Source organism: Eurytemora carolleeae, unplaced genomic scaffold, assembly GCF_000591075.1.
Source record: "Eurytemora carolleeae unplaced genomic scaffold, Eaff_2.0 scaffold289, whole genome shotgun sequence".
Taxonomy (NCBI): domain Eukaryota; kingdom Metazoa; phylum Arthropoda; class Copepoda; order Calanoida; family Temoridae; genus Eurytemora; species Eurytemora carolleeae.
The window spans coordinates 279,385-294,478 of record NW_019396372.1 but is presented as its reverse complement, the minus strand read 5'-3'; the positions used below and the strand labels follow the sequence as shown (position 1 = coordinate 294,478).

The 15,094-nt window shown below is 31.6% G+C and overlaps 2 protein-coding genes across 2 annotated transcripts in view; both read left to right on the top strand.

Moving 5' to 3' along the window:
* LOC111701934 (uncharacterized) overlaps nucleotides 1-12,307 on the top strand; it is a 31,830-nt gene extending 19,523 nt beyond the window's left edge. The window contains exons 8-16 of the mRNA XM_023473412.1: nucleotides 1,068-1,239; nucleotides 3,268-3,411; nucleotides 3,564-3,914; nucleotides 6,162-6,192; nucleotides 6,424-6,475; nucleotides 7,837-7,858; nucleotides 8,501-8,700; nucleotides 10,476-10,558; nucleotides 12,232-12,307. Coding sequence (XP_023329180.1) covers nucleotides 1,068-1,239; nucleotides 3,268-3,411; nucleotides 3,564-3,914; nucleotides 6,162-6,192; nucleotides 6,424-6,475; nucleotides 7,837-7,858; nucleotides 8,501-8,700; nucleotides 10,476-10,558; nucleotides 12,232-12,307 — 1,131 coding nt within the window. The remainder of the gene's footprint in view (nucleotides 1-1,067; nucleotides 1,240-3,267; nucleotides 3,412-3,563; nucleotides 3,915-6,161; nucleotides 6,193-6,423; nucleotides 6,476-7,836; nucleotides 7,859-8,500; nucleotides 8,701-10,475; nucleotides 10,559-12,231) is intronic.
* A 716-nt stretch (nucleotides 12,308-13,023) lies between these two features.
* LOC111701933 (neurofilament medium polypeptide) overlaps nucleotides 13,024-15,094 on the top strand; it is a 3,429-nt gene continuing 1,358 nt past the window's right edge. The window contains exons 1-3 of the mRNA XM_023473411.1: nucleotides 13,024-13,118; nucleotides 14,103-14,158; nucleotides 14,554-14,999. Coding sequence (XP_023329179.1) covers nucleotides 13,081-13,118; nucleotides 14,103-14,158; nucleotides 14,554-14,999 — 540 coding nt within the window. The 5' untranslated portion in view covers nucleotides 13,024-13,080. The remainder of the gene's footprint in view (nucleotides 13,119-14,102; nucleotides 14,159-14,553; nucleotides 15,000-15,094) is intronic.

Sequence of the window (15,094 nt, the reverse complement as noted above, 5' to 3'; positions counted from 1 at the left end):
GGTTTCTCTGCAAAGTACCGTTCCCATTTCTGCTTCAGCAAGAAAAAAATAAATTGTTAGAGAGTATACGTTAATAAATGTTTTCCATATTATTAGTAAGACGATGGGTACCACAGTAAACTTGGCATGTTGTCTCTTTAAATGGACCGGATGGCTTGAAATTTCAACATCAGCCCCCTTAAGTGCTCAGAAATTTGATGAATTTTTAAAGAGGCCAAATCAAAGTAACAACATTTTTGTTCAAAAAAATATTACAAATAAATTACCACTAAAATAAAAAGTACTGCAAATATTATCAAAAGTTTAATTATGACTTTTAGGCTTCTATCAATATGCAAAAACAAAGCAATATGGGATGTAAGGCGGATAATACAATCTAATAATAGTTTGAAACAATAACAACTGCAGCTGTTCAAGAATTTCTTATCTGCCCTGTTCCCATGTCATGATCAACCTGAAAGGCTGGCTAGCGGCCATTTAAAGAGATAAGTTTTAGTAAAGGCATGGGGGGCATTGATTTATCCTGCTGAGAACTGGTGTCCTTGTAGTTGCTGAGTAGGATGTTAGCTCCAGGAGTGGGTGAGTAGCATGTTAGCTCCTGTAGTAGCTGAGTAGCATGTTAGCTTCAGGAGTAGGTGAGTAGCATTTTAGCTTCTGAAGTAACTGAGTAGCTTGTTAGCTTCTTGTGTACCTAACTTTCAGCTCATCAGTTCCAGAAGTAGCTGGGTACTTTGTTAGCTCTTGGAGTAGCTGTATAATTGATTAGCTACAGGACTAACTGTTTAGCTGATAAGTGTCAGTAGTAACTGTGTAGCTGATGAACTCAAGGAGAAACTGTGTAACTGTTTAGCTTTGGAAGTAGCTGTGTAAAGAGAAAAGAGCTGTAGGAAAGCATGATGAGGATTTTATGGAGAGGCTGTGTTAAGAAGTAAATTTATTGCTTCTAGATTTAAATACATAATGGTTTAAGAATCCAAAAACAGGGTAAAGAAGACTAGTTCTTCTCTGGTTCCATAATCCTGATCTACGGGATTGTGAATTTAAAAAATAAGCTTATTGTATTCCAGAGATGCTGGGTTCAGCATGAATCAGGGACTAGTGAGAGTGCTACTGTATACCAAGGAGAAGCAGGATATATACAGCAGGATACTGGACTATCAGACTGTTCTGGCTTACTGGATAATATTGTCACTTGCTCAGAGATGGAAGAGACAATATTCTGTAACCAGGATTATCTAGGTAATAACCCTTGAGTATGGTTTCCAATTTTTTTTCGGTTCAACTTGGACCCGTAAAGACCTTTAATAACATTTCCTAATAAACCACTGACAACAAATGGAAATTATCGATGGAACCTTTCTTAACTGATTTTTATATGATTCTAACAAAGCTTTGTGTGAGATTTTAAAAAAGTTTACTGGATGATGTTTCCATTTAAAATTGATCCAAAAAAGACGTTCCTTTTTTTAGCAGGTCACACACAGTTCTGTGATCAAAGAGAATAGAATATATATTAGAGGGGAATTTACTAGAAAAAAGTGTAAAACGGCCATTTTGTTGTACTGTTTCCATACTGCATGTGTACTTCACATATTTATGCTATATAACCATTTGGGCCCTGGAATATCATTTTATAGAAAATCTAAAATTATTGTTAAAAGAAACCCAAATTATGAAATAGGCTGGTTTCATAATTGACCATTGATCATTTCACATAGACTCTATGCCTTTCACTTTACAAACTATGATTTTCCGTTATAACTATAAATCAAATGATGTTTTTTATTCACCTAATTCATTATAAAGTTTATTTAACAGCTTTAAAAAATTCGAAATTGAAATGAATAGTCTAGGGAACATACTGTATTAATGTACTCTACTGCAAATAATTTGTGAACATTTACATGATTTGTACACTTTGAACTCCCTTTCAGGCTGAAAGGGACTGACAAAATTCATACCGAGAGATTCTTTTAATTCCTCTCTATATATTCTATTCTCTATGTCTGTGATGCATCTAGGAGGTATATTTGTCTGTCTCTTATTCCCAGAAGTTTGTGATGGTTTATAATTTGTAACAGCTTCAGGAAAGGTTCTGTAAGGTCTGTATATGGTCCAATTCAAATCTATCCGAAAAAAATTGGAAACCCTAATTAACTATATACGAATGCGTCGAAAAATAATCGATGACTACTGTTTGTAATATCTGAATGATTTGTTTGGAATTAAATTGATTTGTTTACGATCCGAGTTGAATGTTACATCTTTCCGAATTTGTATGGACGCTGCGTTCTTCGGTGTGAGTCGTTTTTAACAATTTTCTCCTTATAGACGCAACAGATAGAAGTAAGATTGGTAGTGATCAAAAGCGCTTTTTTATCGCATTAAGCCTATACCCCCTTTCATTTTTCGCGAACACTCCCTTTAAACTACAATTAGTAAATAGTAATTCCACAAACTAGTCTTTTCTATCTTCCATATGGCTAGAATTTTCAAAATAAAGCCCTAATTTTGTAAAGCTTGATTTTTCCTGAGATCCAAATTTTTTAAGATGAGTTGAGATTAATCTGAACTTCTGTATACACACACAATCTTTAGTTATGCCTGGTTTTCCGTTTACAACTAACACCTTTAACCCTGATGGCATCTAACAGAATAATTAGATCTATATAATGAAACAAGACATTCATATATATATATATATGTTGCGTATAGCCATCCAAACGGCTCGACCGATTGGGCTGACATTTTTTGTGACACTTATGAGTGGCGGGGTGTGTTTTAGTCTAAATAAAATTCAAATTTTTTTTTTTCAAAAATTATTTTTTTCCACGGTTTCTTCGGTTAGTATATAGATAATAAATTCCTTGGATTTGGAAATATACAAATCTTACAAAATATTTTATACTTTAATCCATAGAAACCATTGAAAAAGAGCAAATATTACAGTTTTACCAAATTTACCCTTCCAGGGTTCTAAAGCACCTGTCAAAATTAAAGCAACAAATCAGATTGTTTTAACCGAGTTTTGCTTTGGCTTGATTCTCTTTATGATCTTTTCCAATAAACTGGACATTAAAGCCTGGGTTCAATCAGGTTCACATTTTTTCAACCTCAGCCTAAAAAAAACTCCAAGATTTGCTTAAAATGTTTATTGTTATGATAAGAATATGCGCACAACCCCTGTACTTCTTTATTTCCTTAGGTAAACAAGCATGAATATAACTCTGGTATCAGCAATAATAAAATATCTTTTAATTATTTTAGGTTTCCCCTTTAACAAAACAAAAAAAGACGAGTGGAATATATCTGATCAAACATCAGATATTCAAAGATTGCAACCTGATCTTCAAGCAAGAGGTCTCTCTGGTCAAACTGCCACATTGCTGTCCACATCAGTAATGTCTCCAGGTAAGAAAATGTTGATTAATTTTATCAAAAAGGCCAATGGGTTCTTTAGATATCTTGAAAAAATCTCTTATTTTCGTTTTGGGTTAAACGTTTCAAACTACTTTTTTTTCATACTTACCATTCATCAATCTTTACACAATCAAATATATTAGGAAAAAGTGAAGGAACCATATCTCCAATACGAACCCCATCCACCTCCCCTGCTCGCACCTCCTTATCTGGAGCTTGTTCGCTCATGTTTCCCTACAGCCAATCTCCCGTAATGGATAAGTCTCCTATTTTATCTCCCACCCCTGGTCGATCTCCCTTCAAGTCTCCCTCAGTCTCACCATCACGTGCAAATGTCCATTCTCCGTTATCCTTTTGGAACTGTGGCGGACTGACCAAGAAGAACGATGGGAATAATATTTCAGGAGGCAATAGAACTTTTCTACAGCAACAGTTTGATGAGCTCGGGGCTCCTGGGTCCTCTCCATCTAGAGGGTTAGAAGATATATCATCAGGAATGCATCAAATTATTAGATTACGCTTTTGCTGGCCAAATCATTAATTATTCCTTTTTATCCAGTGCTTATTGTTTTCAGCTAAGAAATGAAGATTCAGTTCAGTAAATGAGTGACTGGCAATGTATGGTATTTGAACTGAAAATGCAGTTTTGTAAAGAAATTTTTTAGGATTCATTTGAGACCAATCAGACGTTTTTACGGTGCATATCATATTTTTTAAAAAAAAGATTCTCAAAATCATCCCTTCAAAATGGACAATCTATGTGCATTTTCAATATATTCACCGTAAAAACGGCTGATATAGGTCTGAATCTTAAAAAATTACTCTATAATACTACATTCTCAGTTCAACTACACTACATTGCCGGTCACTCCCTTTAAAACCTATAATGGATCTATTTGTTTGTTATCGGAATTCTCTAAATTTTAAAAACCTCTGTCTTCTATTACCCTACATCACGTCTGAACTTCGACAGGAAAAGTTGAAGTTGTAAAATTAATGACTGTTTAAGACTTTGATTAGTTAAAGAAGTCAAACTAAAAAGTTTTCAGTTTTATTTGATTTTCTTAAATCCAAGGGGAGGGGGAATGGATCAAAGTCAACCTGATTTAAATTTACTTTTCCTCAAAACTAACCTTCAATCGACTGAATCCTCTTTATTTTTATTCAGAATAATTGGATTTTTAAATTAGCACAAGTTTTTTTATGCAAACAAAGGAATTGAGTCGTTGCCATAAACTCTGATTTTCTAATCCTTATATCTTTAGAACACAATGTCGTAGACCTTAGATATTTAGATATTTTAATTGTGTTAGTTCAAGTGATCTAAGTTTCAAATATTAAAGGTTTACACCATCATGTTGCAAAGATATAAGCATTAGACAATTTCAGTTTGTGACAAAAACTCAACTCCTTTGCAAGTATTTCTTTCTGTTTTGTGAAGAAGATATCTTTTAAAAGCATACTTATTATGTTTTTTCCTTGCAAACTTGGTAGAGTAAAATACATCAAACAGTCTTAGTTTGTTTTTATTGTATGTAATGTAATATGCTAAATAAATTAAAGGATTGGATGATAAAGCAAAAATTCTAAAATTCTGAGTAAATTTTTGAATTATAAGGCAAATTTTAACAAACTTCTCCTTACAGACGCAAGTTGCAACAGAAAGAATTAAGATTAGTAGCAATCATCATCGATAATTTTTCGATAATTTTTTATACCCCCTCTCATTTTTCGCAAACACTCCCTTTAAACAAAGCAAATTATCACACTGAGAAATATACAAAAGTAGAAAGTCAACTTTATGCGACCTTACGAGGACGATTTTGAGACCTCTTAGCTTCTGTGGTTTAGGTTTTACGGACAGGTATGAGAGTAGGAAATTTATCGGGTCACCTATTGGAAATTTAAATCATTTTTGATCTTTTCGGTTTTAAGAGTAATTTAGTTTGGTTTTACGTGCTTTCAATCAATAATATCAAACTTTAATTGGGAAAATCAAAGTTAAAAAGTTTTTTTAATTTGATCTTTGATTATTCTTTAAAAAGATATAATGGATCCTTTTTAAAGATACTTAAAATAGTGTTAACGCTAATTTAATAAAAGTCAGCTCTTAAATAAAAATCCGTGAGTTCAAAGATTATTTGAGCGATGAACATTTATGCAAATGCAATATTCTTTGTATTTAATGTTGTTTTATAATTGCTTGAATTAATCAACTTATTATGTAAAATATGTCTGTTTAGCGTGTAAACTGCACAAGTCCTGTGTTTCATGTTAATTGGAATTTTCAGAATCATATTTTGAGTTTCTTGTACGTCTTCTTATTCCACAGTGGCCCAGTGAATACTTACGGTAATTAATTCGGTAATTAATTCGGTAATTAATGGCTGTAATTAGTTGCTTTAGAACATAATCTTTAAGTAGTGAACAGAACTATTTGGAAAAATTAATCATTTAAAAAATTACAAAATATATCAACATGTTATGAATTAGAGAAAGAAAGAAGACGACAATAATTCCACCTTTTTCTGGACACTACTGTACGATTGTTTAAAATTATATCTGTATCTGAACTTGAATAAATCTGGAAGAGAATTCTACAATAAATTTACCAAGTTCCTGACAGTTTTCCAACAGAATGAATTTAGAAAACTGAAAGAGAATAAGGTTTGTTTTATCTAAGATGGCGACCAATTTTTGAATTATAAAATTGTGGATTAAATTTTTTGCATGCTTGTCAGGATTAACTATTCACTCCTGCTCAACAGACAGGTAGGATATTTTACCTATATTTACTTGTAAGAGTGATTCCAAGTGACCCTCAATGCCCGATTCACAACGGTACTTTTGAAACCAAAAAGGATAAAACTTTAGTGACCAATGTCCACCATTACCAGTATTAATCGTAAAAATGTATTAATCGTATGATTATGCGGAAAAGTTCGACTTCTGCTCCATGGTATTTAATACTCCTTGTTCCGAATACAATAGATTTTATTTTAGAGAATTATTTCCAAATGGATGCTGCTGCTGCTATGTCCTCCGCAACCAACAGGAAACTATTATCATTTAAAGAAACTTATCTCCACGCATGTTTCATAGAAAGGGATGGTTGATCTTTTAAGAAAATACATATTCAAGAATATTACAACTTATCCAACAAAAATGTTTTTGGAGATTTTTTCGAAAGGTTGTCCTCAAAACAAATCTACGAAAACCTGGCAAAAATAGATCAAAACTCAAAATCTATCTTGAAGCATGCAATAACTAAAAATCTATCTTGAAGCATGCCAAAGCTAAAAAGCTATCTTGAAGCATGCCAAAACTAAAAATCTATCTTGAAGCATGCTAAAACTAAAAATCTATCTTGAAGCATGCCAAAACTAAAAATCTATCTTGAAGCATGCCAAAACTAAAAATCTATCTTGAAGCATGCTAAAACTAAAAATCTATCTTGAAACATGCTAAAACTAAAAATCTATCTTGAAGCATGCCAAAACTAAAAATCTATCTTGAAGCATGCCAAAACTAAAAATCTATCTTGAAGCATGCCAACACTAAAAATCTATCTTGAAGCATGCCAACACTAAAAATCTATCTTGAAGCATGCCAAAACTAAAAATCTATCTTGAAGCATGCTAAAACTAAAAATGTATCTTAAAACATGCCAAAACTAAAAATCTATCTTGAAGCATGCTAAAACTAAAAATCTATCTTGAAGCATGCCAAAACTAAAAATCTATCTTGAAGCATGCCAAAACTAGAAATCTATCTTGAAGCATGCCAACACTAAAAATCTATTTTGAAGCATGCCAAAACCAAAAATCTATCTTGAAACATGCTAAAACGAAAAATCTATCTTGAAGCGTGCCAAAACTAAAAATCAATCTTGAAGCATGCTAAAACTAAAAATCTATCTTGAAGCATGCCAAAACTAAAAATCTATCTTGAAGCATGCCATTATTAATTTTTAACAAAGTTTTGGTCAAACTTTCCTGAAAGGAACTGAGTCTTTGCCACAAACTCAAATTTTCTTATCCCTGTATCTTCTCGACCTGGTGGTGTAAACCTTTGATATTTCAAACTTAGATTATTTGATCTATTAGAATTCATAGTTTGAAATGTCCAAGGTCTACAAGATTGGGTTGCAAAGATATAGAAGTTGGAAAATGCAGGTAGTTATTTCTGTCTTTTCCTTTTAAGCCTTTATAGCTTAGATACATCTACATTTCTTTATCTTAAAAAAATGGACAACTTTTTTTTGCAATTTCTTTAAACCCGTTTTTCTTTATTTTATTGGAACTTTCATCTTTTTCAACTATGAGAGATTGACAAGGTAAAACTCATCTTTGTAAAAGGGTAACAGATCATCACTCATTATTCGCACTTTACAATAAATGATAATTTCTCAAACAGGATGATGAGATTGGGAACACAGGTCAAATTTATAAATCTATCAGACTGCATTTTAGACTTATTTCTCATTTTGATGCATTATATATGTATTTCTATAACTATGCTTTTAATTGACACTTCGCGCCCTTTTTATGTTTTAACAATTTTACTCGTAAACATAGTTTTTCAAGTCACCATTTTTTCTTAATCTGAAACTAAAAATTTCGCGGATTTTACTGCTCGGAATTTTTTCTAGTTTACGATCTTCTATTGTTTGAGTAATTTTTTATTTGTAACTGGTATAAATGATATATTAAAGTAATTTTTTATTAATGAAATATAACAAAACAAACAAAAATTAAGTGTTTTTAGAGAAAATATTTTTTAAAAGTCCAAAAACAGAGGTTGTGGGAATAATTCAAAAAATTAAAAAGTAAAGGAAAGTTACATATTTATTGTTTACTTCAGATTTAATATAACTGGTGGTAGCTTTTTAGTATTTTTCGAAAATGAACTGTAACAACATTTAGAATAAAAGATTATTGATTTAATATTAATGCTAAAAAAAAGGTTTTCAGGGTTGTTAAAAGATATAGGTTTTTACACAAAAAAAGACATTTATAATTGCATATTTTTAATTCGCGTCGATTTTGACATCTTTTCGTTGATTCGAAATATGATTTAGTTAATCACACACACCTCATGGATCCTCAACATTTCCCCAAACATGTGGAGAGGGGATTACAAATCCCTGTGGAAAACCCGGATTTGAAATCAGCTGATCGCACACTGAACAATTCAGCTGATTATGCACATGGAGCATTTCAGACAGAACATCTATCAGTTGAAGTTCCTAAAACATGTTTCTGTGGATTTTATACCGAGGTAATTCGAAAAGATAAGTTTTTTCAAAACAAATTAAATAACAAAATTATTTGATCCTTTCACCTGCCAATTGCTTGCAAAGTACAACAATTATTATATAAAGAGAACCGTTTTACAAAATGTCAAAAACAGTCGAGTTTATTTTAAGTTATTGTTTGCCTTCAGTTCAGAGATACCCCAGGACCTTTGAACCTGATATTTTAACCCTATCCCTGCTGGGGTACTTGAAAACCAGGATACGCTGGGGGGGGGGGGTCAATTTGACCCCCCCCCATCTAAATCCCATGTTTTATGTCCAAATATGACAAATGATACATCATTAGAAAGCTCTTGTGCTCTACTTTTATAATCTGCAAAAAAATTTGCAAATTTGCGAAAATGGAATTTTTTATCGCAAAATCCAGTTTTTGTCCAAAAAATGACAAATTATACATTTTTGAAAAGCCCTTGACCATGCCATTTCAAATATGCAAAAATATTTGCAAAATTTTAAATAACCTGATTTTTATCAAAATCTGATAAGTGAAAGTGGGTCAAAACAAAGATTTAGTTTGTTACAGGCAAAAGCAGTCATTCAGGCAGTGTGCCTGAGGACTCAGGCAGTTAGTATTAAAGCCCGGTTTTAGGCCTAAAGGGAGGGCTTTGGGTATGTAAGAAAAGTCAGAAAATTTCAACAGCCTCAGACCAATACTTTTTGAGTTATGTAAAAAAAACTACGGGGGGGGGGTCAAATTGACTCCCCCCCCAGCGGGAATAGGGTTAAAAGAAATTAATGTAATTTGGACCATCATTACTGCCGTCACATGGTCTATAGAATATAAAATACTGGAAATAAAAATTACAGTTTTAGAAAATAAGCCAGAATATTTTTTCTTGTGAAAATTCCGAGTTTGCGGTAATATTTACAAAATTATTAGAAATGTCAGCAAATGCTATTTGATGCTTTACAGTTTTCAATGTTGTTTTAAAATAGACAAATCTTTCGATTGTTCCAATGCCTTATAAATCTTTATAAACTTTCACCTTTTAACTTGCAGGAACAAAGATTTTTGACATTTTGTTTTGATAAAAGTAAAAAATGATTTGTTTTATTCGCTTTCAAAATGTTTCATTCTGATTTTCTCTTCAATATCTGAAGCAAGAAATGCGCTAGTCATTTTTTGTTGAGAAATCACAGTTAAAAATTACTAGTTCTTAAAATCTTGGAAAGCTAATTTTAACTTGATCATGCTTTTAAGGGTTCCATTATAAATTTGACAATCTATAATTGCTGGGTCGACTTTACATTGGGTAGCTTGACTGGACAGTACGACGGACTACATATACAGTACGTGTTGTACCGGGGCACGGATCATGAAACTATTAGACTGGACAATCTACTCTTTAAATAGTTCTGGTCACTTCAAATTACGTCTATTTTTTAAAGTTGGATCCATAAAACTGTAGAGTGGAAGAGGATAGTCTAATTGCCGTTTTACAATTCCACAGTTTTATGGCTCCCACTGTATGTTCAGCATGTAAACTATAGTGTCACGCGATCATATCAATACATTGAAGACGACTATTTTATTTAAGTTTTGATTGTTTACAATTGCTTTTTTCGAATTACGAGTGTACAAGTAATTAAAGAGAAGCTTTTTTAATCTAAAGTTTCTCTTTGTTTTCATTTTTTATGTGTATCCATGGTTTTTAAAAGCTTGAAATAAATCAAAATTGAAATCGAAAGTCGTCTTCATTGTATTGATATTATCACCTATCACTGTATATATCTGCAGGAAAATGGTTGTCAGGGAACCAGGAAATCAGGAAGATGTAAATTTTGCCGAAGTCGAGCCAAGGAACTAATATTTATTATTTGGTTATTTGATTATTTGGTAACGCACATATTTTTTGGTTATTTGGTAAAACACATATTTTTTGGTTATTTGGTAAAACACAGATTATTTGGTTATTTGGTAACACACAGATTATTTGGTTATTTGGTAAAACACAGATTATTTGATTATTTGGCAAAACAGAGATTATTTGGTTATTAGTTATATGGTAACATGCAGATTATTTAGTTATTTGGTAAAACAGAGATTATTTGGTTATTGGTTATATGGTAACATACAGATTATTTAGTTATTTGGTAAAACAGAGATTATTTGGTTATTAGTTATATGGTAACATACAGATTAATTAGTTATTTGGTAAAACAGAGATTATTTGTTTATCTGGTTATTTTGTAACATACAGATTATTTGGTTATTTGGTAAAACAGAGATTATTTGGCTATTGGTTATATGGTAACATACAGATTATTTGGTTATTTTGTAAAACAGAGATTATTTGGTTATTGGTTATATGGTAACATACAGATTATTTAGTTATTTTGTAAAACAGAGATTATTTGGTTATGCAGAGATTATTTGATAGTATAGAGATATTATGTTATATAGAGATTAATGGTTATATAGAGATATTTGGTTAAATAGAGATATTTGGTTACATAGAGATTATATGGATATATAGAGATATTTGGTTATATAGAGATATTTGGTTATACAGAGATTTTTTGGTTATATAGAGATTATTTGGTTATACAGAGATTATTTTAGTTAGATTGACATTTTTTTATTAAAGTCAGTAAAATGTTAAAAGATCAAACATTTCTAATTAAATTTATTAGAATTTTGAAATTCAGAAAATGATTTTTAAAAGATTATTATAAATTTTTTATTTCACTAAATCAAGCTAAATGAAGAAACCAAGAAAAGCGGAATATTTCATCAAAACTAAATAGAAAATCTGTATAATTCGCTTCTATTATATATATATAATTGCCCGTGGAAAAAAAAATAAATAAAAAATTCAAAAAAAGATGTTGAAAAATAAATTTGGATTTTTTTGCCTATGTCATCCCCAAGCCACCCATGAGTGTGCACAAAAAAATTTCAGCCCATTCGGGCCAACCGTTTGGCCAGCCAGAGGGAACATATTTACGAATGTCTTATATATTATATATATGATATATATTTGTATTTATGTTCGATATATCTTAAAAATGGCTGAACTGAGGAGACCGATGAGTACTCTGGAGGTGAATTTTTTGAAAAATAAAATTCTAATTATTTTTTCGAAAATGTTTTTAAAATTCCACGGGCAACACCGGTTACTTCAGTCGCATGAGATGAAGATGAGCGACGTAATAATTTAAAAAAAAACATTTACTTAAAACATTTTATGATAATGTGTGTGTTCAGCTTACAGAGGAGCATTTAAATTAATTTTTTAAATAAAAGTACGTTTTCTCTTCTTCTACTAAATAATGCAGAGAATATACTAACAGGGGAAAACAAACATTGTACAGTAGGACCCATAAAACTATGGAATAGAAAGACGATATTTTATAAATTATATGGTGGTGTTGATGTTATATAAAGTAAATAGGTTTACCAGGAGCTTAAAGATTAACTTTCTAAGTGAAAAAGCTGCAATAATTGCTGTTTTATGTTAATTGGACTTTTTAAAATCCTAACTTGAGTCTAGCAGTAGTCCTTCTACTCTGCAATTATATGGGTCCGGTATCTGTGTTATATTATTCGAGGAATCTAAAAATATGTAATCCAGAGTTTGTATAGGTTGTATTTATATATTAAAGTGTACTTTAAGTACGCTTATTTAAATATTATTGTCTACTTTAAATATATTACATACATTGTACCTGATTGTACAGTACCCTTGTATAAATATTAGTATGTACACTGCACAGTATCCTTGTATGAATATTAGTATGTACACTTTACAGTATGCTTGTATAAATATTAGTATGTACACTGCACAGTATCCTTGTATAAATATTGATATGAACACTTTACAGTATCCTTGCAAAAATAGTAGTAAGTACACTGTACAGTATCCTTGTATAAATATTAGTATGTACACTGTACAGTATCCTTGTAGAAATATTAGTATGTGCACTGTACAGTATCCTTGTATAAATATTAGTATGTACACTGCACAGTATCCTTGTATGTATATTAATATGTACAATGTACAGTATCCTTGAATAAATATTAGTATGTACACTGTACAGTATCCTTGTATAAATATTAGTATGTACACTGCACAGTATCCTTGTATGTATATTAATATGTACAATGTACAGTATCCTTGAATAAATATTATTATGTGCACTGTACAGTATCCTTGTATAAATATTAGTATTTACACTGTACAGTATCCTTGTATAAATATTAGTATGTACACTGTACAGTATCCTTGAATAAATATTAGCATGTACACTGTACAGTATCCTTGAATAAATATTAGTATGTACTCCCTGGACAGAGATCACTGGACAATGTCTCTTCTAAATTATTCCGAAGAAAGAAAGGAATGGAAATATTCAATAGAAGAGCTGTATCTGCGGATAGGTAAACTTATCTATACGGAACTATTTTATTATTTTATTTCCATAGAAATTGTATAACAAAAATATCTCGAATCATAAGGTACCGGTTTATAAAAAAATCCCAAAAAATATTTCAAAGGAAAAGAATGCAAAAAAAATTTATAGAGAACACACTAGCTATAGAAAAGAACTAGTTGAGAATAAAACACGTCAACAGATCCTTTAAAAACAAACGTATTGCTTAAATTTAGACTTAAAATACTAAACAAATCGACCTGGTTCATTTAAAATTAAGGAAACTATTTCCAATGAATTTGTTAACAGTTTTTATTATTTTTAATCAATAAACCTGTAGTAAGTACTATTGCTATTATGTTGATGTTGAAAGACGAAAATGAATATTTTATATTTACAAATTATTTTGCCATTGACAAAAAGTGGATAAATAAAAAAAGTAAAAGCAAAAGCCTTTCAAAAATGTTTTTCTTTTTAAAATGAATTAAATATATAATTTGGAGAACGTATATACATATATATATATATATATATATACGGATACCTATTTACTCTATGTATTCTGAGATATCTATATACCTATATACTAGGTATTCTGAGATATCTATATACCTATATACTCTAGGTATTATACCTATTTACTCTATGTATTCTGAGATATCTATATACCTATATACTAGGTATTCTGAGATATCTATATACCTATATACTCTAGGTATTCTGAGATATCTATATACCTATATACTCTAGGTATACTGAGAACTCTATATCTATATCAATAAAGTTGTAATCTTTGCTTTCTGTCTATATGTCTGTCTGTCTGTCTGATTGTTTTCTGATCATAACTCAGGAACCCTTGAACCTCAAATTTTTGATTGGGGAACTCGGGAGACCCACTGGGATTATTCTACATAATTTAGGTACTCTGAGAGCTCTATATTCCTTGATACTCTCGGTAAAAGAGATCTATATATATACCTATATGCTCTAGGTATTCTGAGAATGATAACATTGAAGTCCCAGTTGGCAACTCATCATCTTTAGGAGGTAATACATCTATATCCATCAATTTAATAATTTTTATATATCCGAAAAAAGTTTTGTATTATTCAAAAAGTTTCTCCCTAGTATGAAATAGAGGGAAATGTTTTGTCAGAGATAAAAAGAAGTGAGGTTGTAAAAAAACCTAATGCAATCCAAAGGTTGATCTGCAAATTTAAAATTCTCACCTTTTTTGCATTAAACTAACAACATTAATTTGCATTCGTTATTATTTACTAATTAAAAACATTGAAATTATGATTTAAACTGTTGTTTTTTAAGGGATATCCAACTTTTTGAGCTATTAATGAATTGCAACGGTTCCCTTTAAACAACTCCATAAAATAGTTGTTACGATATTTAAAAATTAAAAATCCAAAAACATTTTTTGTAAATTTCAGAACTTGATGTGTCAGAATCTCCTTCTTCTCGCTCCCCTGCCACCCGTTCCCCCTCCATCCGCTCCCCTTCCATCCGCTCCCCAGGCTTGCGCTCCCCTTCATCCCGCTCCCCTGGTCTCTCCTCCCCTTCAAACCGCTCCCCAACAATACGCTCCCCCTCAAAACGCTCCCCAACCAATCGCTCTCCGTCATCTCGATTATCCAGCACTCCTCGTTCTCCTTCCTTGTCATCGCGCCCTCATCCATTCCGTCGTCAGGCGCGTATGGACGCCGGGGATGGAGATGATGCGCGAGCACGAGCGCGTACCGACTTGGTAGAATCTGAGCATGATACCTGGATTCGAGGGAGGTCGGAGGCTAACCCTGACTCTGTATTGGAGGCTGAAGGGAGGATAAAACCTCCGTCATCTCTGGATATTAACCAGGATTACAAAGATCCTTTCCCGGTAAGATTAATTAGTCAGATATTTTTCAAAAGATTTTTAAATTTTCATTTTAATATTTTCTGATGTTTCGTTTCCCCCCCCCCCCCCCCCCCAAA